The sequence below is a fragment of the Chlamydotis macqueenii genome, chromosome 13, assembly GCF_036417535.1.
Source record: "Chlamydotis macqueenii isolate bChlMac1 chromosome 13, bChlMac1.mat, whole genome shotgun sequence".
Lineage (NCBI taxonomy): Eukaryota > Metazoa > Chordata > Aves > Otidiformes > Otididae > Chlamydotis > Chlamydotis macqueenii.
The window spans coordinates 18,609,827-18,634,669 of NC_141568.1; the positions used below are offsets into that span (position 1 = coordinate 18,609,827).

The following is a 24,843-nucleotide window of genomic DNA, read 5'->3' on the forward strand; positions in this document are numbered from 1 at the left end:
TAACTATTTTCATTCCGTTTGCATAATCAGCTGGGGCATTGTTTCTCTACATTTGCAGGAACACAGATGGAATTGCTGATTTGGAGCCTTTGGAGAGATTTTACAGTATTCTCCAGAATCTAAGCTTCTATTAAAATAAGGTTTCAAGCACTTCTGGTTGTGAAGATAGCCTGGACAATGGAAACTGATGCATGGTTATCTTGTTGAGTCCACAACCAGACAGACAGACACAATAGCACCAAGGGAGCTGTGAACTTCCCCCACTTATTTTACCGGGTGTTTACTTGGGGCCAGATGCTCCCCTCTGTTATGCAGAACAGCGTTAAATGGCTGAGAAAAAGAGAGGAAAAGGAAATGGAAATAAAAACCAACAAAGAGGAGAAAAGGAAATCTCCACAGCCTGCGTCCCAGGGGGCTATGGATGCCCTCTTCCCTGCCAGTATTAGACTGCGGAAGATTTGGGGCCGAGCCATGCATATGGCACATTTTTCAAAAGATACTGTATTTTCCAAAAGAATCCCACCCAAAAAGTTAATGCTTCCAGCATCATTTACTGTCCCACTTTACTTTTTGTACTCCTTTGATGTGGATGTCATATAGCTAAGGAAAAACGTAAACGCAGGGTGGTTTCAGATGACGCTGCAGGAGGATGGCCCCCTCATTTCAAGTACGCAATCCCATTTTCCAAAGACCTTCAGGGTTTGTAGGCTCCTACTTTCTGCAGGAAAGCGAAAACATTTTCCTTGTGAGTGTGCATTTTTCCATAGGACAACGTTTCACATTAATGAAAATCAACTGCTGTATTGCAAACCCCTGTTTGTTATATGTGGAAAGTAAAATCAAAAGAAACATGACCGAATGCAACTAACAGTAATCATATTACCTGATCCTTAAATCAGCCTGGACAGAAATGGGCCGTATGTTTTTGGCATCAAAGCTATGCAATCCTTCCAGCCTGAAGTGCTTCCCGCGTCGCTCCTGCAAGCTGCTAATACAGCCCATCCTCAAAATCCCACACCTTCCAGACTCTCCCTAAAACACAGCTCTCCCTAGCTCTGGTCCACTTCCATCAATGCACATGTTTCATCAGCCAAAAGGCAATGATGACAGGCTGATAGAGATATGGCCTTGGAACTCCTACGTGTCTTAGGCAATAACAACAACAAAAAAGGTTTATTGTGCCGCAAAACTACATCGTCTTCCCTGTGCTGTGCACCTCGGCTGTAGCTTGCAACCAGAACATTTATAACATATTTTGGAATTAATACTATAAGAGCAACGCAATCCTATGGACTAAAACACAGTTTCCTTTAGGTCAACATGAGGTCAAACAGAAGCAAGAGGGAACAAACAATAGGGAAATGAGAAAACACACACAAGAAAGGCAGAGAGGCTCAAAAAGAGGAAAAAGAAGTTTAGGCATAAAGAAAGAAAGCCTCATGGAACTAATCACGTTTCAATCACTGCGGAATTTCTCCACGGCTGCTGCTTTATTCAGTGATGTTTTATGGATAAACCACAATAAAACTATACCACCAAAAAAATTCCAGTGCTGGCAGAGAAATGGACTTCATGTCCCAGGAAATGCTGCAGTACATCCAGGCAAAAATGAAAATCATAGGGCAGCAATATGCTCAACATGCTGCTTCTCTGCTTCTGTAAGTGGAGTAAATCTTTCTGATTATCAAACAAGACCTCAGAATTTTTTTTTGTATTTATCCTTTGCATTTCAAATAACTGAAAACATTATATACAGATGTTAAATATCCTTTTCTACTTTAACTTGTAAATAATTACCATCACTCAAATACAATGCGAATAAATGCATTTCTTATTTTCAACTGCATTAAGGGAAGAAATTCAGTGTGAAAGTTCAGCGTTACTATACCACAAATTTTTGCAATGAATGTAATTCTGCAATATTTTTAATGTCAACTAAAATTTCTGGACAGACTCGACGATTTGAAGTGATTAGAAAGGAATACGCTTTCCTTTATGGAGTACAATTGCATTCGATAAATTTAAACTACATGCATCTGATCCTGCCCTACTTTCATAAACGTTATTTCCACGAGTGCTTAAAAAAAGGGCAAGATTCCAATCCACAACATTCTGTCAGAGAACTTGAGTTCTCTCAGCACCATGAAGACTTATTCACCCAACTCAGTACCAAAACGCTACTAGGAGGTAAAATCTAAAATGTCTACTGCAACAAATGCATATAACTTCATATTCTTTTCCGTGGTGCAAAGAATCTTTCTGACTGCAATATCAATTACTTTAAACCACAGACTTAAGACTTTAGACCTTTCGGTGGTGCCAACTCACTTGTTTTATACGCTATGATACATAGTCCTGACTTTGAGCTATCTCTCACTACTGATGCTTTTGATGCTTTGTTCTCTTTTTACTTTAGGATGGAAAATAACAAATAATGCTGAGTTCTCTTCTTACTCTTGAATTCTTCTGATGTCTATCTTCAGAACTCTTCTAACATCCAATTTATGTCATTCTTTTTCTTTCTTATGCTGTGAATTTGAAACGAAAGAAGGTAACATAATATCATAAGATCTACGGACGATTGAAATGGCCTTGAGAGTAAACTTCAGAGTTATTCGTAAAACTATCTTGCCTCAATAGAAAGTAAAAAATTGCTTTTCAGTAGATAATGCAACTACTCTTGAAATTCTTCTTGGATGAAGTCATTGCCATAGGGAACACTAACGATAATAAAGTATATGGTGCCAATGCCTTAAGAGCAGTTCAGATGGGTTATGTTGTTAGTATTTGCAAGGCACAATCCAAATTCATTCTCAAACATCTATGTGCTTTCTCTTGACTAATTATTTATTATGAAATAGCTACAAAACCTGAAGTTTGTTAATTTCAGGTTTACAAACCTGAGAGAAGCTGTTATCTGCTGATTGACCTGCAATGCTACTCTCACGTTATTCTGTCACATAATTCCTCTTAAAATATCACATCAGAATTCCAAAGACCTCTCACATTAGTTAATTAAGGATCTGATTCAATCTTCTATCAGGTTGGAGCAAAATGCATAGTCACATCTTTAGATCTCATTTAGCTCAGTGGAACTTTCAAATATATTTCAAGTTCAGCCCAGGCTTAAAAGCTTCACTGCGTAGGGTCCCTGGAGATGGTCTCTACGTCACTGCTCAATGCACAGCCGTAGACATAGACAGGATTAACGGCAACTCTTCTTAAGAGCTTGAGGTAGCCATCCTATCCCTGCCCCAGTCCCTATCCTCACATTTAGTCTCTAGTCCCTGCTGCACTGGCTCACCCTCTCCAATTAATTTTGCAATGGGCATGACTCTCCCACCTGTTGCCTGAAGTAACGCAAGACTACAACAATGTACTAGCAGAACTTTTCAGGGATTTCTGACAAGTAACCTACGTAGGAGTCACACTGTCCGGTTTGAATTCTGTGGATAATGGTGTAATTTTTTGAGCCTGAGGAAACAGAAACCTTCTCTTGTCGGGTGCCATCCCTCTAAACTTTGTGCAGATTCATGGGAAATCAAAATATACATAACGAAAAGTGTCCATTTCATTACTCTCACAAGAGACCTACTGTTTTGTCTTCCTTTGTTCTGTGTCTGCTAAAGAAGAGCTATTCAAACTTTGTGAAAAGTGGCTGGTCTTGGCCTTCCATATGTTTTGTCTAGGAATGTTCTATTTCAGACTACATTTTTCCTAGTGTATTGCTTGCCAGCTGAGCTACCTTAGTCATTCCTTTCAACGACCTGCTGACGAAATTTCTCTTCCTGTGTTACAAGCAACACTACTTCCCTGAGCATGCAACAGACCTAATATCCCTCCTATTTAGTTGGCTTTTTCAAATAATATTGTGATTATATTAATCTAAAATGCAAAGTACGTTCAACCTTTTCCTTTGCTGAAAGGTTATTATTCCAACCTGTCTTAATGCCAAGGAATTAAGGTAAACTTTAAGGATTTTTGCAACAGCTACATAATCCTCCTCTTTTCGGTGTAAACAGGAGGTGTTCTTTCCTCTTTTTTCCTTTCTTAAGCACTCCCCAGGAGTTATTAATTTGTAGTTTGTATTTCTTAGATATGTGCAGTTCTACAGGGGAATTTCACACGCTCTCCTGTTTACTGAAGTGCCAGTAAGAGCATTTAGGGGAAGTTAATGATGCTCCTCAGCAAGATGAAAGGCCCATTTTCTTAGGCCTTCTCCTACCGAGTTTGTCGTTTCCACTTTCTCTGTAGCTTTTCTCGCATTTCACCGCTGTTGAGCACGTAGAACACTGTTGCCTGCCCACACAGTGACAGGCCTGGGTTAGCTACTTTCTGTTAACATATACCAGTTTGATCTCCCTTTTCCAAGCCTTAATGACTTTACCAGGCTCAGTTTACTTAATGTTGGCCTGTCTGCCTAGCCAGAGCGAAATACTGGTGAAATCACACTGTAACCGCAGGTTCTTTTCAAGTCCTTGAGGACTGCTCCCTGCATTTCTTCTTCCCCCCTTTTTTTTCCTCCTGACAATATATTAGAAAAATACTGTTCATCTACAGTTGTCTCATAACTTGAACCAGGCACCAATCTTCTAGAGATAGTTGTGACCTTTCTAATCAGAAAGTTTAGAATATTTTCAGGAGAGCACCTTTGCATTATGAAAACTTTGGGCCTAAAGTCTTGTTTGCCAGTCTGCCTTTTGTGGTTTTTTTTACTCAGAAACAATGAAGGGTATTATTCTCTGCATCTCTTGATTTCAGGAATCAAATAATCTCCCAGTGTAAAAAACCCAGTGGCAGAAGGCAGTTAGGGCTGTGCCAGGAAGCTTTTAGCAGTGTTCAGACATTTTTTTTCCCAACTTGCTCCAGAACACACACAAAAAAGAACGGTACTCATCCTTGCACACCACCAGCCCTCTTAGAGACATTAAAGTGTGGCACCATGCTGTGTTATTAACTTACAACAGACTGAAGAACTCTGTGGCCCAATAATGTTGATTTGAATTCTGAAAATTACAGACTGTTAGAGTGTTACTATCATGGCAACGGAGTGATTCAGGTTTCTACAGGCCCTGTAGCACATCATTAGGCAACAGAAAAGCTGCACAGGATTCATTTGACAGCTAATACAAATATATAAACCATGTCAATCATTATGTTTTTTTTCTGGAAAACAAATCTTGTCGGACAAACCCTTCAAGATGATAAGTTCAGTTACTAGAATAAACTGTGGACGAATAGGATGAATTGATTTACTCTAGCTAGTGAATGATTTTTTTTCCCAAGTAGCACTGGATGTCAACAGAACATACACCACAAGTAAGTAATGGCTACCAGGTACCATAACGATAAACATCAACGGGGAGTCGCTACTGAATGGTGGCCCTCATCAGGGATTCCTCCAGAGACCTATACGGTGGCCGGTCTTAGTCACATTTTCATCAGTATTCTGAAAGTAAATGACAATTTTTGCAGACAGAACAGAGACTGAAACGGTTAAAACCCATGAGGACAGGACTCAGCCCTGCCAGGTCACTTAATGATCAGGACCAAATGTGCTACAGAATTATAAGCAATGATAGGGAGAAAGATGACTGGAAAATGGATGAGTTTGTGCTCAAAAACACTGTATCTGGAAACAATGCAGATATGATCCCAGACAACTCAAAATGAATTTCCAGTACAGTAGCTAATCCTTCTGTATTTCACTATGTAGACACATATGAGAGTAACATGGAATAACCTTGTTCCTGGCTTTTTAGAAGTACAGTATAGAAAAAAGAGACTGTGAAGACAGGTGAAAAATACACGATAATGATCTACTCAATTTGCTTCACTTAACAGATTTAAAACTGATAGATTGAAAGAAAATACCTTGTATGAAAGAACTCTCTTGTCTAGCAGAAGAAGCTGGAATTTGAAAAAGAACACAGAGAAATTCAAATATGCCTGTTTTTTTTTACAATGAAGTCAATCACACACTGGGACAAACTATTAAAGGAACAGAATATTCTTCATTTCTGACATCTTCAAATCAAGAAAAGATTCCTGCCTGGAAACCACGCAGTTACACAGCTAGCAAAGGGATAAAAAGATAAAATTTAGTAACTTGTGATAGAAATCAAAACAGCTGACATAAAAATCCTAAATACAACGATGCTCCAACTTTTACACAACTATGCTCTAATGAGCGTACTTTGAGTAAGACTTTAAAAATTCCTTGTAATGCATCTTGCTGTAAAATTATACATTCTAATTGGAATGGATGCTCCAGGAGAATGAAAGAAGACGGAAGGCTTCTATTGTCAAAGTCCCAAAAGTATCAGCTCAGCCTTTGAACCCAATACCACTGTGGAGGGAGAAACTCTGATGCAGGGAATAAAAACCTTCAGAAGCATCCATATTCTCCATTCCCCTGCACTTGTTACAGACAGGTATAAGTCTAATTTTTTAATACACATAGGTTTAAGCGAAAAGAGAATTGGCCAAAAGGTATGTACACACACATATATTTAATTAATATTACAATTTGTCGTGTCATTTACGAAAAATATTCAGGATATGAAAACGGAATCACCAAAGTATACAGGGTCATGCTGAATGAAAGGACATCATCTGCTTGTTGAAAACGTCATCACAGAAGAATCAGGAAAAAGCAGCTGTATTGCAAGTCACCCTTCCAGCTCTCACAAGCAAACTATTAATGGAGAAAGTCAGTCAGCGTGTTACAGGACCAAGGTCACCTGGGAACCCACAAGGCCGCACTGGCAACCCACGAGGCCAACTTGATTAGTGCCAGTGACGCCGCCCTTGCCAAGGGACTGATGGGAAGTCATGTTTTTCAGCAGACTGCTAACTTGGTGTGCACGTTTTTTGAATGCACAGTTATACAAGCTAAAGTGTCCGAGATCCATCTGCAATCTCAATTACTGTGTAGTGTTCACTACTGTCTATTGGAATTACCATAAGCATTACAATTATGCTGCTAATCACAAATTCTCTAAACACAAAGACAGTCTAAACTCAAAGTTTATGTCAAGACTCATGTCTTGTGTAACTTTGGCACAGTAACTTTTAATTGTCTCGTTCCTTCTGACTGCTATAAACCAAAATCTTTATTATTTTTGAGTAACCAGCTACATTAGAAAGCTGGAGAACATTTCACTGCATCAACTACAGGATATATTAAACTTCTAGACTGAGGGAACCTCATAACATAATGTGATAGGGAAAAGGGGAAACAAATATCTCTAGGTTGTAATGATTTCTTCCACACATAAATATCTGGCTTCAAATTCCCTTTGTTACACCCCACACACTGGTGGAAGAACAGGACTAGGTTCTTTCTGTACCTGCCATAAGCCCTTTGGAGATAGTATGTCTGTTTGCCATGAATCTGGAAAGTCCTGTGATTTTCCGCCTGTGTTGGTCATAGTAAAAATACAGTATTTTAACCATAGTCTCCTCAGCAGAATTCTACAAATCTGGGCACACTCAATGAAGAAATTAGTGTGTTTTAATGTGCTTCCTTCCCATCAGGCTACTACTACTACCTCCATCTTACCATTCAATTATCTCTCTTAATTTGGCAGCCGTGGGCCATGTGCTTTCAGATCAGAATCCAATCCTACGAAGCATGCCGTAGGCAGAGAAAAAAGCACAATGAAAGGCTAGTAGAAATACAGATTACAGGTGTGCTTAGCATACCTGCAAAAGTTCCAGAAATGTAGTTCTGTGGTTAAAAAAATGTAAACCCCTTCCTTTAAAGTTCAGAAAGTGCTCTGTCACTTAATGCCCCTTCATCCACTTCTTCATAGATGACAACAGGTATGAGGAAGGAAACAAGTGTTTTTGATCAGTAATCCTCATCTGATCATCGCTATACAGGAACCAGGCACAAACAACAGAATCCCCCTTGCTTTTCCACAAAAAGAAAAGTTACGACAAATGCATCTTTAAGACATCTTCTTCATTAATTTTGAGCAATATCTCACTACTTAGGAGCTGCTAGAACCTTCCGTTCTCCAGGGATTTAATACCAGGAGGTGACAAAAATGGGAGCTGACGGCTCTCAGCAGCTCATCACATTAGACCGTGGGGATTGCTCACAAAAAGAATGACAGCCATACCTGAAAAATGTTAAGCAAGGGCCTAACAGCTCAGTTACTGGCTGGCACGCGCCCAGAATTGGACAACAAAGTGATGAAGACAAAGTAAGCATCGCATTTTATGCTTGCTTAAAAAGCATTGCATTTAAAAAAATAAAGCCTATGCGTTTTACGCTTACTTAAAAAGCATTGTATTTTAAAGCTATACTTATTTTAAATCATTTATGCTGCTTCCACTTATCCTCATTCTAGTCTGAGAATGAGCACAGTGATACCAAATTGTCTACTGGAGCTGCTCACAGGCACAGTTTGAGTTCATAGCATAACACAAAGAAGGTTTGCAATAATTACCTAGAATCATGGAATGGTTAGAGTTGGAAGGGACCTTCAAAGTCCATCCAGTCCAACCCCCCTGCAAGGAGCAGGGACATCCCCAACCAGATCAGGTTGCTCAGAGCCTCATCCAGCCTGGCCTTGAATGTTTCCAGGATGGAGCATCCACCACCTCTCTGGGCAACCTGGGCCAGTGCTTCACCACCCTCAGCATAAAAAATTTCTTCCTTATAGCTAGTCTGAATCTACCTACTCATCTTAAATTCAAATATACCAGTCTAAAGTATTTCTGAGAATGTCTCACATTATAGTATTTTAAGTATATGAAGTTCTGTTTAATATTTGCCCTTTCACCTTATGTTTGCATTCAAAAAGCCTTATTTCCTCATAAAAAAAAACCCAGTGAGAAGTGTGCTCATTCTACAGCTAGTATATTATTGTATTTCAGACTTAAACTTCTTCGATGGAAAAAGATGCATAGTCCAAGTCTCATACCAGTCCTACACTGCCTTAATCAGTTTGATGTATTTTCAACCTTGATATCAGTTTTACATTACCATCATTGATTTGCGTTCATTGGTTATTGCTATTCACACCTAAATAAGGCAGCAAGCCCACAGCATCTCTGTTCATGACTCAGATACACTGTCCGCAGATCCAGTAAGGCTTTAATTCCGTCTGTGCTTTATGCAGGTACCTGACACACACACTTTACAGAGTTATGCAAGTGACAAGAACTGATGTCATTTCATCTGGGTTGGTTTTTTTCCCTCGAAAGGCAAGGACATTCGGACTGTTTAATGCAGTCACATCAGAGTACAGCACGATCTCTCCTTGTAAGAAATTTCAATTAGTTATTCTTTGCTTTCAGGTACTGTAGGCACTAAAGCAATTTAACTTTAATTCCATCTGACTTCAATTGTGTTCAAATTATAGTAAAAAGGAAGACGACAACAAGCAGTAAATATGAAAAGAGACAGAAAATCATTGAGAATCATGCCTTTATGAATATTTGATGAAGAAAGGTTAGATCTACTGCTGGTAAATTACAAGAAATTATGTCCATCATGTGACTCTGTCAGCAAAGGTTAATACAAATAGGTTTGGATTTAGTTGAGATGACAACGAGGATTAAAAAAGATTTGTCCTGTCCTCGCTGCAATTAGTTCTTCTCCTATTATTATTGTAACGGAGTTTATCGTTAGGATTATGGTAACAGAACTACTGCTCAATGGAATCATTTTGTTTTTCATAATACTGTGGCACTTTCACAATAAATTTTTCATCTCTACTAATCTAGCTCTTTATTGTGCATTTGCTGATGTAGAGATACAATCATTAACTCACTTTTTTCTGTAACAGGTCATATTTTGACTGATGGGAATTTTGGGCGCTGTCTTGTGGGCTGCAACCAAGCTTACAGGCTGCCCTACCACCCTTCTCCATTACGGCAGTAGGGAGGAGCTGTTGATTAGGCGGGATGTCACACAAGACCCTGTAGACAAAACTAGCGACGACCTCTGATCTCATCGGGAGCAACAGCTCTTTCACGCTTGTGGTGATGGAAAATGGGAAATCTGGAAGCTGTCACTGTACATGTGTGCACACCAATGAAAAGGAAGAGGTCTTGAAAATCCAGGTCTTCCTCTCACATCCTAACTGTTCCAAAGCACAAGCTAAAGCAGACTGAAAACTTGATAATATTTTCTGCACTAGTAATTTGTTGATAAAACAATTACCAATGTGTCGATGCAAAAGAAATTAGAAGCTTACGTGAAGTTAGGTTTTCTTCCAAGACGCATTTAAAATTTTAACTTCTAAGTACAAATGTTACCTTTGCTCCTGCTCTGACAAATTGCTTTAAATAAAAAATTCTTTGCCCACCTTTGAGTTTGAGTGTACACTTTTACGTATACATGTTGTAGGTGCAGCAGAAATTTAATTCACATATTTTTTTAAGTCCGATGAAAAGAAAACTTTTAGTGTAACCTCTTCTGATAAAAACGTAAATTAAAACTCTAGAAGTACCCAGTGTTTTAGTAGGGGTACACAGAATTACTAGAAAGTATTAGAAGTGACTGGCAAGTAACTAACTGGAATTGGCACGCACAGCACAACTGACGGTGAGCGGTCGTACTTTGGTGGCGTCCAGTGAGAGTTACGCCTGCAGTTACATATACTTCTTCCACACTTAATGCCATGTGAAAGAAGGATATTTAACACTTCAGGAAGCTTGCCAGATTATCAGAACATCTAATCAATACCATTGACAATAATTCTGTCTAAAAGCATTGGGGCAACCCTAGGTAAGACATGGAAACAGACATTCGGGGCCTTCGCCAATGTATTACCTTTGACCCAGTGTTTCCACTCCGTGCCCAAGAGGCGACGTGGCTTCCTTTCCTGAGCTCTTCCACCTAACTGCTTTCCAGCTGCCGGCTTTAATAAAATGCACCCTTCACGGTAGCTTTGACCCAGCTCAAACCAAAACAAATAAAAAAACCAAAACCCCCACCAGTGCCACAGGCTCTGAGGCACGAGCAGCAGTGATTCAGGTCACCCCTGCTGCAGCCATCTTCTCAGTTGCATAGATTGGACTTGTGTAAATCTCAGCAACGTGCTCGACGTTACTGGACTCTGTGGGATACAAATGGCTTCTTCATGTACCAGGCTTGCTCACAGAGACTTGAGTTACCTGTGGAGCAGCTTTCCCCCTCTCTGACATACACCTGGTGGTCCTGAAAGACATCGCGACAAATTTCCACTCGCCAGATTTAATGCTCTAAAAAGCACCCGGATTTTATTGCTCAAGTTGAAGTTAACTCTGAAAGACAGAAGACAGGGATGTGTATGTCTCGAAATACCTCAGGTAGCATTAGGGAAATGAAGTGCAAGGGAAAAAAACATTAAACTCATAGTGTATGCAACATATCAGGTTTGACTGTTGTTCCCACGCACTGGTAATGGCCATCCATCTTAAAAAAAAAAAAAAAGAAAAAAGAAAAAAGAAAGAACCGATCAGTCTGCTCTGAAAAGAAAAATCTCAAAGCACAAATGTAAACACGTGGCTGCTATGAAAACATCAGAAAGGAGTACAACAAGGAGAGTCACAGCTACTAGCTAAAATATGCACATAACCCCTAGAAAAAGAATTACATGTCACAGGGCAGGAAAAATTATTTTTGGCATGTTACCACTGACTCGATTGTGTGTTCAGCCCTGAGACCAGGCAGCCTGCAAGAATAATCCTTCTATGGACCACTGCAAGGCAACCCATGGAGCGTGCGTTATTTTAAGGACACGATCCACATTCCACGGCTGCATCAGCCACTGAATTTTGTAATTTTTAAATAAAAATGTGAATATTGCTTTATGATTGCCTCAACTGTCACTTTTTCAAAGACTAGCAAATGAGTCCTCAGAGACACAGTCCTTTAACTTAAGAATATCTTTTTACAGTGATATCAAAGTAAAAAAAAAAAAATACCTGAGGCCTTCAGCTTTAAAGACAACATAATGAGATCACAGATTCTGCCTGCAAAGAAATTAACTTATGGCCGATTAATGAAAGTAACCTAAAACAGCAGGCATACTGCCAAGAACAGGACGCTGTAACAGGTGGGTAGGAAATAACAGGCAGCCTTCAAGGGGCTTGAGCACAGCAGCCTGGCAGAGAAATTTGAGCAAATTTGATCTCAGATTCTTGGAATGACCAAATAAGTCATACCTGCTACAAAGTCCTCTATAAATTGCCCCCTTCCATGTACCCTATAATAATGTAGATAATTAATTTAATTAATTGTTGGTGAAGAAACAGTTACTATATACGACCTATAATAAAAATTTTGCTTGTTGTTACAGGAATTACCAGAAATTAAAAAAAATCTACGAGGCCCTGTGAACCCTAAAGGTCCTCAGCTGCACTCATAACTTGCCCCATTTTATGCCAGCAGTATCTTTTGTCTATTGCTGTAATTCATATTAAGTATCTCAGGACTCATTCAATTGCTATTACTCTCTTCTCTTTCATTGGCACAAGATCAAGCCCCAAAAGAATGAGCTTCCAAATGACACTTAGCTGGCCTCTTTGAACTTTTTGCTGCTTCTTCTGACCTTGAATACGCTTGGTTTCATGTTCATACGCTTGCTTCTTTACCAACCTCCCACAGTTCCTTATTACATTTTAGTACACCAATGTGGACTCCGGTCCACCAAAAAACGTGCTTCAATATTTTACTCCACAGGATTGCTCAATTTCCTTTATCGTAAGTGCTGAGGCCTCAAACAGATGTAAAATGAGTTTTTTTTGTTTTCCTTTTAATTAGCTTCGCACATCTTCAGCTTGTTTTACCTTGGTAATTGAAACTAAAAATTCTCAACAGATAAATGAGAGGCACACAACACACGTTGTTCTTTGGATTGTGCCTTATTTTCTTCTCCTTAAGTTTTATTAGCAATTAATGCTTCGAGGTACATAAACTCTGTAGCATGATTATCATTGTGAACTGCTTGTAAGCTCGCCTGGGTGCTTATGTTGCCTTACATGATAAAACTAGTTTCGTTTTTACTGATCTGGATGATGTTTTCTTGCCTGCCTACATCTCTTTAAAATAACATCATCATAAGCTGTCCAAAAGCTGGTGGAGCTCGTTTGTGTATGCTTTTTCTAAGCCCCACACTGATATGAAATAACAAAAAGACTTCACTCACAGTGGACGTGTTTGTTTTTAATAGGCTTCCCAATATTTTCTTATTATTTCTACCAAATAGTAAGCAAGCTTACAGATTAGTATCAAAGATCGATAGAATCCTACGGGCTGTAATAAGGACTGGGATGCAGTGGTACTCTACACACCCTTCTTTTTTTTAATTACAACCCAATTTTCATATGTTTAAATTTATTTTAGATCTCCAATTTATACTTTTATACCTCCACTTTGTCCTTCATTGTTGTAGTTATTATCTTTCACCTGTTTTCGTCTCTGATTATCTACCACCCACTCTTCTGAATCTTCTCTCAATAATTTTTCAGACCCTCAAACCTGGTTTTAATTGCAAGCCAGTGTTCCTGCCTGTACTTTATATCCATGGAAGTGTTTATTTTGTATCTGTTTCATTGAGCACTTTCACCAAGAAAAAAGGCCTGGAAACACTACGTACTTTGAGCTTGCGCTGATCAGACATCCTCGCTAAACTGAGGGAATGATGGGACAAATGTTACACGCAAACATCACTGTCTCATACCCAGCAATTACGAGGTTTGTAATCACCAGTGAACAAAATTGATATTTAGGAATAAAAGGAAAACATCCGAGCACTGAATTAATCAAAACACACATTCTGACAAAGAATTTACTGAAGAACTTAAATTGATACATGATAATCTTCCAAAGTAGGGTGTTCAAATTAACCTGTACGATGGTGATGCTAAAAGAGAAAAGAAACAATGCAGAACCAACAGAAACAAGCCAGTTAAAAAAAAATATTTTCATCAAATATACAGTATGGTTGTGAAGAATCTTATATATTCACATGAAGAAATAGCAAAAGGTATTATGTATGTGCAGAAGGGGGTTAATGTCAATCAGATTAACCATACACTTATCATTTCAAGACACAACAGGAGTATCAATTACAGTAAAAATCTAGCGGATTAACTGCAGTTCAGATTGCTATCTTCCAGCAAGATGCCAACATGGAGATTTTCCACAACAAACAGCTGAACAGACAAGCTGCCTAGACCATTTCTACCTGTATGTTAAGACACATGCTGTCTTTTAAAAGCTGATATTTCTTTTCCCCTTCAAAAACAGTGAAAGCACAACTACAGAAATATTTTTTTTGGACTGAAAATTCAAGATTAACATAAAATCAAGACATTTTACTGAGACATACTTAAGTATCTTACGGACCCTGCACCTCAGTAAACTGTTAACTCAATCCCACAACATTTTGTGTACTCTGGTTCTGACCCAACAAAGTCACTCAGCATGCACTCATCTTCAGACACGGGTCTCAGCAGAATTACTGACTCTCTTACACAGAGATCCATACAGGCCTGGAATGTTTAGCAATCTGTGGAATGAAACACGTACGCAATATTGACCTGAATAAATACATAGAACAATTCATGGCTTCTATAGCAGGCGGTCAGAAGCTCTCGTTGCTCTCTGAGATCAGTAAAATTATCCATCGCAACAGAAACTGCTAAAAATTGTGTTACTAGAAATGAATTTTCCTGAAATAAAAGGAAATAATTTCAATATGACCAAGTAAGGAGTAATTTCAATTGTCTGAAGGAATGGACAATGTGTTATTCTACACATCAGCTGGCTTTATCAGTGGCTGTCAGAAGAACTCAACAGTTTGATATTATCAGGGGGTTTTATTCATCTCTCAAAATTGCTCATGTGTGGCTTTGCATTTGATAGTTCAAGAAGAAACCAGGCAACCATACCTTGGTTTTCATGCACTTCCTCTAAACCTAATGCTGGACACATGAATCTGATACAGCCTGTAATACTATGACATGCTGACACTGAGCTTTTTCTCATCTTACATCAGCCTCAGCGCTTAAATTCCTGTGTAAATGTATACCGTGCACTTCTTTAAGAGCATATACTACACACCACATCCTATGAAAACCAGGGAAGTTAACACGAATACAGTGATCAAGATGAGCAATGTTACACCATATGTCTTTTGCGTAATTAATGTCTATTTTAAGTTAAAAAAAAAATTCTCTCATATTAAACAAACTTGTTTAGAACTGAACCTAACAAAACTCCTATTCCAGGTCTGTAGAGCACTGAATCTCGACTGATGTAAAATACACACTGGCAGGCTCTTAACAGTGATTCTTGTAAGTGAGCTCATGCTGCAAACTACAGGAATGCAATGCAGAATTGCTATTATTTTCATCTTCCAAATACGAAAACTCTAAAGTGCTAGTTAAAACTTGGTGTGAGTATGGCTATAGATCACTTTTACGCTCTTGTAAGACTAATGATTTAATTGCATTTCGCTTACATAGAACCTAGTTAAGACACTGAACAACCAAATGTTTTATGCATTGTGTGACCAAATGCAGGATTTGTCTGATACAGGCACCTACAAACAAACACTGCAGGAACAAAGATCATCCCAGGTTGAATTGACACCTAGAAATTTTTTTTTTTAAAAAAAAGCTTCGATGACTGGGGGCTCAGAGCATAGTGGTTAATGGTTTGCACTCCACCTGGATGTCAGAGAGTAAGCAAAGTACTACAGAGGTTTATAGTAGGACCTCTCTTTTATTGGCTTCATCAATGATCTGGAACAGCTAAAAGACTGCATGCTCATCAGGTTAGCAAATGACATGAAACTGGCGGGGGGGGGGGCATGACTACTAGTTAATACCCTTCTATACAGATTGGTGAAACGGGTCAACAGGAACCTTATGAAACTGAACACAGAAAAATGCGAAGTCCTGCATGTGGCAAGAAATAACGATCTAGGACTGGCTGGGGTAGAGTTCTGCTGAAAAGGACCTGAAGGTCTTGGTAGACAGCAAGCTGCACATGAGCCAATCATCTCTTTTGACAGCAAGGATGATGTAGAGTATTCAGGGCAGCACGGCCAGTAAATCAAGGGAAGTAACCTTCCCCCTCCAGTCAACAATTTCATTTCACTTCTAGATACTGCGTCCTGTTTGAGATCTTCCAATACAAGACAGACATTGATCAACTGAAGCAAGTTCAGCAGAGGGCTGCTAGATGGTTTGATGCTGGAGCACCTGCCCTGTGAGAAAAGGCTGAGGGCATGGGGCTTTTTCAGCCTGGAGAAGCAGCAGCTTTAAGGGGGACTTGACAGCAGCTTCCTAGTACCTATGGTGAAGTTAAGAAGAAAACGTCAGAGCCAAGCTCTTCAGAGTGCTGTATGGAAGGAGGACAAGAGAGAACAGGTATAAACTGAAAGAAGATAAATTCAGACCAGATGTAACAAAAACTTTCTTCCCATGAGGACAGCCAAGTGGTGGAACAGGTTGCCCACAGAAATTGCACAGTCTCCATCCTTGAAAGTTTTCAAGCTCTGACTGGTTACAGCCCTGAGCAATCTGATCTGACCTCGCTGATTACAATGCTTTGAGCAGGAGGTTGGCCTCGAGAACTGAAGTCCCTTCCAACCTCACTTATTCTATAAACCTGTGAACTAAAGTTTTTGACCTCGTTTCACTAAAGATATTTTAAATGCAGATTGTCTGTTTCTTTTCAGAGATGTAATCTCACATCTGCTTCCATAATAATAGACAACTGAAACCTTCTTATGTCGCAGCTAAAAATGTTGACTTACTTCCAACTTCCCAAAGCAGGATGGGCAAGAAAGAAAGATGAAAAACCAAACCTTTATTGACATAAACCAAGACAGAGTGGCTTAAGGTTTCCCAAGTATTAACATTATAATTAGGAAACAAGAGTTTTTGTTCCAACTCTGGGTTTCTCACAACATCCTGCCTTAACAGGATCCCTTGGAATTTGTGACTACTTAAAGCACAAATTGTTCTTCCAACGAGATGTTGACTTTTGTGGTCTATTAAGCAAGCAAGACAAAATTGTACAGTGACGCAAGTGCTTCATGCTAAGCTGTACATAAATCAGCTCCTTTTCCCTAGGGATTTTGTAGAAGTATAGACAACATTAAAAGTAAACTTTAGTGTTTTGGCAATAAGTGGCCAGGAAACAAAAGCGATTCATATGAGTTTGCTCATTGTTTCATTTCAAGGTGAAAAGACATCTACCTACAGAGAAACGCAGTAATTGCAAGGGGAAAAATACAGATAATCCAGGGGTTTTTTGGGGGTAAATGAAAATCAACAAGCATTTCCGCACCTTTGGGTCCTTCTTTCAGAGTAAGTATCTCCCATTTACAGAAGCATGCCGGGATAGCCCCCAGTCAAAGACTCAGAAAAATCTACACTATCTCTGTAGGATAACAGGGGCAGAACCAACGCATCTGTACCAGCAATCACAGCAGGGATTGTTTTAGCCTGCTATAGCCTCCCAGAAACCCTAACGGGCATGTATCTGGGCTCAGACCGAGGGCAAAAAGAAGTTGAAAAGAAATCTTCACAAGACAACGTTTTATGGAGCAGAAATTCCACAGAAGTTTTTGTTTATTTACTTTTAGATAATGCTACTGTGCACTTTTTCTCCTCATTGGCATGGAATGACCTACCAAACTCTCTGCTGGAAGACCAAGTTCACAAATAGCATAAGCAAATAACAAAAACCTACTTACATCAGTGAAAATTCTGACTATCTTCTTTGCACAAAAGTTTTCTATGTCATTTTTTGGCTAACATGCTAGACACAAAGATAGTCAGAGTTTGCATTTGAACTGTACAGGTTACATAGGAAGTCAAGGAATGGGAGGATATGAAGTATTTATCTTAGAATAGTTCTATTCTGCAGTACTCCCCATGAAAATTAACTTTGAAATTGCTAACAGACTGATAGCAACCAAGGGCTCAGCCTTCCCAACTACTCAGGTTCTCAGACACATTTTTGCCTAATTACATATACTACTAGTAGTCCCCATCTATTGAGAAAGCTGTCTTGTATATATTTCCACTAAATATATTTAATAAGAAAGTTTTGTGAAGCTTTAGTTTACTTTTTCCAAACATAATTCCTTCAGTTCGCAATGCCTCATATTAATGTACACTGTGTTATTCTGCTGCTCTTATTCAGACCAGAGTCCCATTCACTTTGACATAGTATTCAGTATTACATAGGAAGCACCTTCAGAATTAATCTATCTCAGAACGTAAACAGCAAATTTTTTTGAGAAATTATATTAATATTCCAGCAAAATTAACCCTATACATTTCCTCCTAAAAATATTTGATTACCACTGCTTTTTAATGTATTTAAAGTATTCTTTTCCTTCTATTCAGATTCCCAAGTACTCCACACGTGTGCCAGTTTCAGCAATTACCAGTGTTATTGTCTTCTAAAACAACCTATTTTATTTGATGTTACATAATGATACATGAGTTCAGATATCTATTAAGTGAATGCAGTAAGTTCACTGTCCATAAAAGACCAAGATGTCATGCTTTGTGAGATACTTTTGTATACTCCAGTCAGCAAAGCTGTAAAGTGGTAAAGACATCATGCACCAAAATTTCAACTTTAAAAATAAGTCCTTTCCACTCCAGTTTGATAATTAATGAAATTTTATTTGGAGGTTTTAATTATTCAGTTGATCTCTGCCTGTATCTCAGTAATCAAAACAGTAGCATTGAGTTTTTAACAACGGCAATGAAATACTAGTAATGTGTGTTGAAGTTAACTCTTGTCGGACTCAAAAGGGAAAGAAAGAGACTTTCTTTTAAAGGTCTTTGACAATTAAAAGTTTTCCTACAGAACAAAAATAACTGCTTATAATGTAACTTCCATGTTCCAGCTTCTATTTCTCCCAGCTCAAAGCACTTTATAACATTGGTCCAAATAGTTCATGCTTTATGCTTGGAAGCACTTTCATTAACTATTTATGCAGGTACAGAAAGCAAGATTTGGTCCATGATAAATAATAAATCTTCAGTGGATTTAGCTGGGATCTTTTCAATGAAACATGTTTTCCCCAGAAAATCCTAAATTCTTGAAACCATAAAAAGTTTGTGGAAAAGGTCAGTTTCAATTTATTAAACATTTCAAAGATATTTTGGAAAGGCATTTCCAAATTGTAAAAAATATATCATTCTAACATCTTCAAAATGAGTAACTTCCATTAGGAAATTTCAGCTAAATATATCTAAGAGACCTCTCAAAACTCATATATGTTTTGGGAACATAAAATACTTTCACTAACCTCTGCTAAAGTGTCTTTTGAATTGAAAGTTACACCAAATTTTTAAGAATTTGACTTTCTGTCCTTATAGAAAATATCCGAAATGTTGACATTTGCCCCGAGACTCACATCTGCCATTTATATCAATATTCATTACTACTGTCCCATATTCCTGTAGAGATATACGTGAATCACTTAAGATTACAAAGTCACTGGACTATGGAACAGCGAGAAACAAAACCAGTCTGTTTTCCTGAAACATGCGGAAACTGTATTGCTCTTTACCACTGTGAATATAAACTCATAAAGCCTAATTCACAGTCCCAAGGTGTGGTTCTGTTCCTCTGAGCATCCCTGAGCTAGCCAGGATACAGGTAGCAGTTGAGGCAGCAGCCAGCAGTACACAGTATATGTCTTTGATCTTCCACAGTCAACTGGGACCTCAGCAAGGTGACCAACACAATACAGCTATGCTTCACCAGAACCCAACCCAGTTAATTTCAAGCCATCTGGGGTACGACCATCTAAAGTGAATTCACTGCACCGCACTGTCATTTACAAATGGCGGGTCCAATCAGTCCATCGGTAGATGAAATGAGAAGGGACACACAGAGCTTTTCTCCCATCATTTCAATTACTGGTAAAGAACTGGACAAAACCCATCCTGGCTGAGTATTTGCTCTGTTCTCTAATCACAGTAAGTGCTCAGAACCTAAGACAAGGAGCAGACTGAAGCTAAGCAAAAAATCCAAGCCAAACACGGAACAGAAAGAATATCGCACAGATGCCAAGACTGCATAATTCAGAAAGCCCTATCAAACTGAGGAACAAGTCTCATCCTGTCCCACCTCCCCAGTCTGCTTCTAAAACCTACAGCACGTTTGCCAACCCAGTCCCTCAGTCATCCATGGGCCTGTCAGGCAAATGCTTGTGTTCCTACTGTGATGCCCACCAAACACAAAATTCAGTTCAACTTCTCACAGAGGACACATATTACATATCTGTACCATAAATATTACAATTTCTTACAATAGCAAACAGGAGAACCTACTGTTTGCACAGAAATGCATTCTGAAAAAAAAAAAAAACACCCATAAGAAAAAAACCTTGTATGATAGGTTCTCAGAGATGGCTTAAAGAACAAGAACTTAACTTTTCCTTTGTGATTTAATTTTAGCATTTATGCACTTACAAATGACTGGAGACATTCAAAATTGCCATGCTAAGGTATCATAAAGGCTGAGTCAGGACTACTGCTGCCATCAAAGACCCTGAAAAGTAATCACAACACAGTCATCTGTCCTTGGGATGTTGTTCTGGTACTAGATCATTTAACAGGGTGCAGGGAACCCAACAAAATCAGTGTCTCTGCCAAGGTAAAGCTGAGGGTTTGGCTTCAATTAACACAGCATGCCAGCAGATATATAAACTTAACTAAACACAAAAGTCTCAATTGAGCTAGAATTTTAAACCAGCCCAAGTGGAGAAGTTTTCATTTTACATAAAAAGGGGATGAAAAAAGTAGCAATTTTGACATGGGGGGAGTTTCTGAGCCCTCCCTTCACAATGGCAACAAAGAACCCGCTGGCATTCACTGGGAGACCACCCACAGTACGTACAGTATATAGGAAATGTCAAGAAAGAGCTGCATGTGAAAATAAAGAATATATGCCCTATTTCCTATGAAACACTTCAATATGGCATGCATAATGTTTTAAAATTTTCCACAGAAATATTGGCAGTTACTCTGGTCCAATCTGGATTGTCACTCAAATGTCAGGAGAGAAGGAGAAAATGCCGAGCCAGGTTTTTTCCTTTGCTTTAAACGTACCCATAATTTTACTGCCAGTCACCACCTCCTTCTTGCTACTAACAGTAGCCCCTAAAAATCTGAGAGGCAGCACGAGCATTTCTAAAAGCAGCACTCAGCCCACCCCGGGGTGGGCAAGCAGAGGGGCAGGTAACACTGGTGTGACCCTGTAGCAGCCGGTCCCCGCAGGTCTGAGCTGTCAGATTCCCGCTGCCAACACAGAAACTCAATTCTGAAATTGCAAAATGGAGTACTACACACCACATTGCCATTGCAGCGGTGTAAGGGAGGGACTTTTCTCTACAAAAAAGATGACAAAGAGCTGACAAACACGGGCACGTGTGGCTGCACAAAGGTAGCCAGACAGTCCAATTCTTGAGCAGTCAGAATGCTCTTACTGAATTATTTTCCCCAGAAAAGTCTTCAGAGAGGCAGTGGTGGGATGCTTTTATCAGATATACACATATATTAATACTAGGTCACGCAGCAAACTCCACAAGGTGAAGCTGCAAAGTATAAATATGACATCATATATTTAAAAATCCTGGTTTAGATTATTTTCCATTACAGAAAAAAAAACAAAATACAAAAGCGTGGAAATGAAATACGCAAGTCATCTGTGTTAATTTGCTGCTCTGACTCAAACCTCTCCATTTTAACACAGAAATGCAAAGCACAACTTTCTAACATTCCCTGGTAAGCAGCTGCTTTATGAATAACTGGAAGAAAACCTTTATGCTTGGTCACACCACCAGCAGGAGACAACTGGCTTTTCTCATGTAATACAGGGAATTGCAGCCAGTACTTCATTAAAACACAAGACACTTTGGCAGATATGGATGCTGAGCATTGCTTACTGCTCACATCTGCGGGTAAATGACAGCAGGCTGAAACTGTTGCCTTCCACTAAAGAGCAAGTACATGATCCAGTGCAGTTAATCAATAAGATAATGGAATGAATCAATAGCAAAGATTTTCAGGAGGTCTTAATTAAACAAACACTTGCAGATACAAATGATGTCTTCAATCTATTGATGGTACCAGGGTGAGGGGTTAAACACGAACGAAACCATCAACTTTATTTTACCAGCATGTATTTCCCTAAAGTACCATACAGCTTCTCGGCCTCTGCGTTGGCCCATCCCCGCACCCCTATTCATTTTCACCACCACGTTACACAGGCAAATTAGCCCATAACAAAGAAAAATAAAAAGAATTAATGAACAATTCAAGATGTGATGACAAAGTAGATAAAAGTCACTATTATCCATTGCTGTTTCTTCTCTGCAAAAGGTGTGACTACCTAGTCAGGAGGCCTTATAAAAGTCAGTTTCCAGCTGCAAGGTGCACAATTAGCATAATTAAAGAACATCTAAATTGATGGACCCATTAATGCAGGAGATCTCCAGTGGGCCTTCTGCACAAACACGGGAAGTCGATATTTTTTATTCCCCGAACGGTTCTGTGCCAGGCACTGTTTTAAAGAGACATCAATCTATGATGTCAGCATTTATCTAATGAACCTTCAAAAATCAATGTCAAGATGGCCTGCTACATGTATGCACCCAATTTGTCTGTTCTCCAAGGGCTACCAGATAAAACAAAAACATTATAAGAGCACTGAAAACTGACTGTGACCGCTCTACCTGACCTTGAAGATGTTAACAGAGGGGAGTGAAACTTGACCTGGCTGTAGGCAGAAACAATAGATTTCCAAAGACAATAGGTATTCTAGTACCTGCTGTGTCATATATATGTACAGACAACACTTATCTCAAAGAGAAAAAGAAAATGGGGTGGCTTAATTTAAGGCCCTCTAAAAGTGCCTTTGTCAGGCTTACAGTGCAATGACAATCAGGTTGTTGTTTTTTAAACTACCATAATCACGATTCTTAAGGATAACAAGATTACCATAGCTATTAATATAATTCTCGTCCCGGTTGCCAGCAGTACTTTCCTTGGCAGAATTCTTGTCTACACCCGATAGCCAGCGTCTTCCATCCCTTTCCCAGCTATTAGCAAGGACAGCCATTTAGCTTTGCTGAAGCTGTAGATTCTTCTAGCTATTTCCTTGTTAGCGCTTTGATTCAACTCATCCTCACTCTCCTGTCCACAAAATTCCCTGAAACCGGCGTTTTGACACCGTATCAGACAGAAAGCGGAGGGCTAAGTTAGCTGCTTGCTCTCTCCTGTTTGAATAATAAACTGGTCTCTCTAGTCGCTACGAGGTAGGGCTGCCTCCGGCTTGTAACTGGAGGTGACAGGTACTCGCTCGCAGATGGGCTGTCTTGTAATCTTTTTCTTTATTCACAGCGACTCTGTCTCTTCCTTCTGTTCCGAGTATTTACTCTTGTTGGTAGCATGTAAACAGTTAGGCATGCCTTAGACAGTTCAAAGATGTGTTATGTGGGTGAATTAGTCGTCGCAGGATGCCTGTCTGCCTTCATTCATATGCTCCTTTCAAACGTTCCCATCGCCCGATTTCTGCCCAATTAACTGATGCCGGAGCCCAGTCCCGAGCTCCTTGCACAGAGGAAGCATCCCCTCAGTTCAGGAAAAGCCCTCAGGAAGCTGAGAATCCATCTGAAGATGCCATGATTTCTCCATTGTGAAATGCTGCATTCCAAACATTTAGCAGACTTGCAAAATGTTTATAATCTTTTATCAAAATACAAAGCGTGTAATTCAACTCCTTCGATAAACGCTGTGTTTCTCAGTGCTACACACAAGTTGGAACAAATTAAGATTTTTTTTTTTCCATATAAAAACTACACAGAAAAATTTCCTTAAATATGCGTATTCCACACCAACTAGGGCAGCACTGACAAATGGGACAGCTTCTGCAGAATACTGATGTCTCACGACACGTACACTAATATTTCATAACAGCTTTTTCTTCTTTGCCTGTCTGTTGCAGAAATACTGCTGATTTGTCTTTACTCCCAGCTAACACTGTGGGACCAAGTTTTCTATTTGATGCGATCGCATGAGGACTGAATTTGATTGCTGATATTTTGGCAAATGTAGCTGGGTTTTGTATTTTAATACTAACAATGCTCAACTCAGCTCCTTTTGGGAAAACTAATTCCCAGGGGAATTAAGTTGCCCTCCACATAGACACACTCTTGCACGTTTATGAAATATTCCAACTTTTAAAATTTTCTTAATGCAAGTGAAATTTGCAAAACTGCCCAAATGCTTTTGGTGCAAATTCCCATTAATCTTCCTAGGGATTCCATATCTAACTGTATCTGACTTACCACCCTTCTTTTTTTAATCAAAATGCAACTCAGTTTTCAAAAATAAGCATGCAAATTAATTTTAAAAATGACTATTCCGTTCTGAAGATATTTTCCACAGATATAATTCTATAACCAGCAGGGTAACACAGTATTTACAAACCAGTATTTACCGGTCAAACGAGTAATAATTTGGCAGTTGGCACTCAATTTAGTGGCACATGAGAACCCATTTTCCTACACCTTACTGCGCCTACATTATTCTGATTTTTCAGAAGGTTACGTCAGGCTTCCTAATGTTATGCAAACTGAGGATAAAGATGATCATCTGTTGTATAAAAAGAAAATTTAAAAAATTATGACTGATAAAAGTCGATAGATGTTAATGTATCTTATACTGGTTGATTTTACTGGGTCATATCATAGGCTTCTACTTCTTGCTTGGGTATTTCCTAGTGCAGGTATTTTATTTACTTTTACATTCAGAGTTTTCATTCTCTGGGGGATGCCACTAAAGGCAAGT

At 39.1% G+C, this 24,843-nt stretch overlaps 1 protein-coding gene across 3 annotated transcripts in view; it reads right to left on the reverse strand.

Moving 5' to 3' along the window:
- Window positions 1-24,843, reverse strand: part of FTO (FTO alpha-ketoglutarate dependent dioxygenase) — a 236,324-nt gene that overhangs the window by 11,367 nt on the left and 200,114 nt on the right. The window contains exon 9 of one of the 3 annotated variants that reach the window (XM_086758072.1): window positions 11,137-11,265. The exons of 1 other annotated variant lie outside the window; for it this stretch is intronic. In XM_086758072.1, the coding sequence (XP_086614198.1) occupies window positions 11,137-11,265 (129 nt within the window). Of the gene's footprint in view, window positions 1-11,136; window positions 11,266-14,378; window positions 14,517-24,843 lie in introns of those variants that run through there. One more of the 3 variants, XM_086758074.1, reaches the window with a different exon arrangement.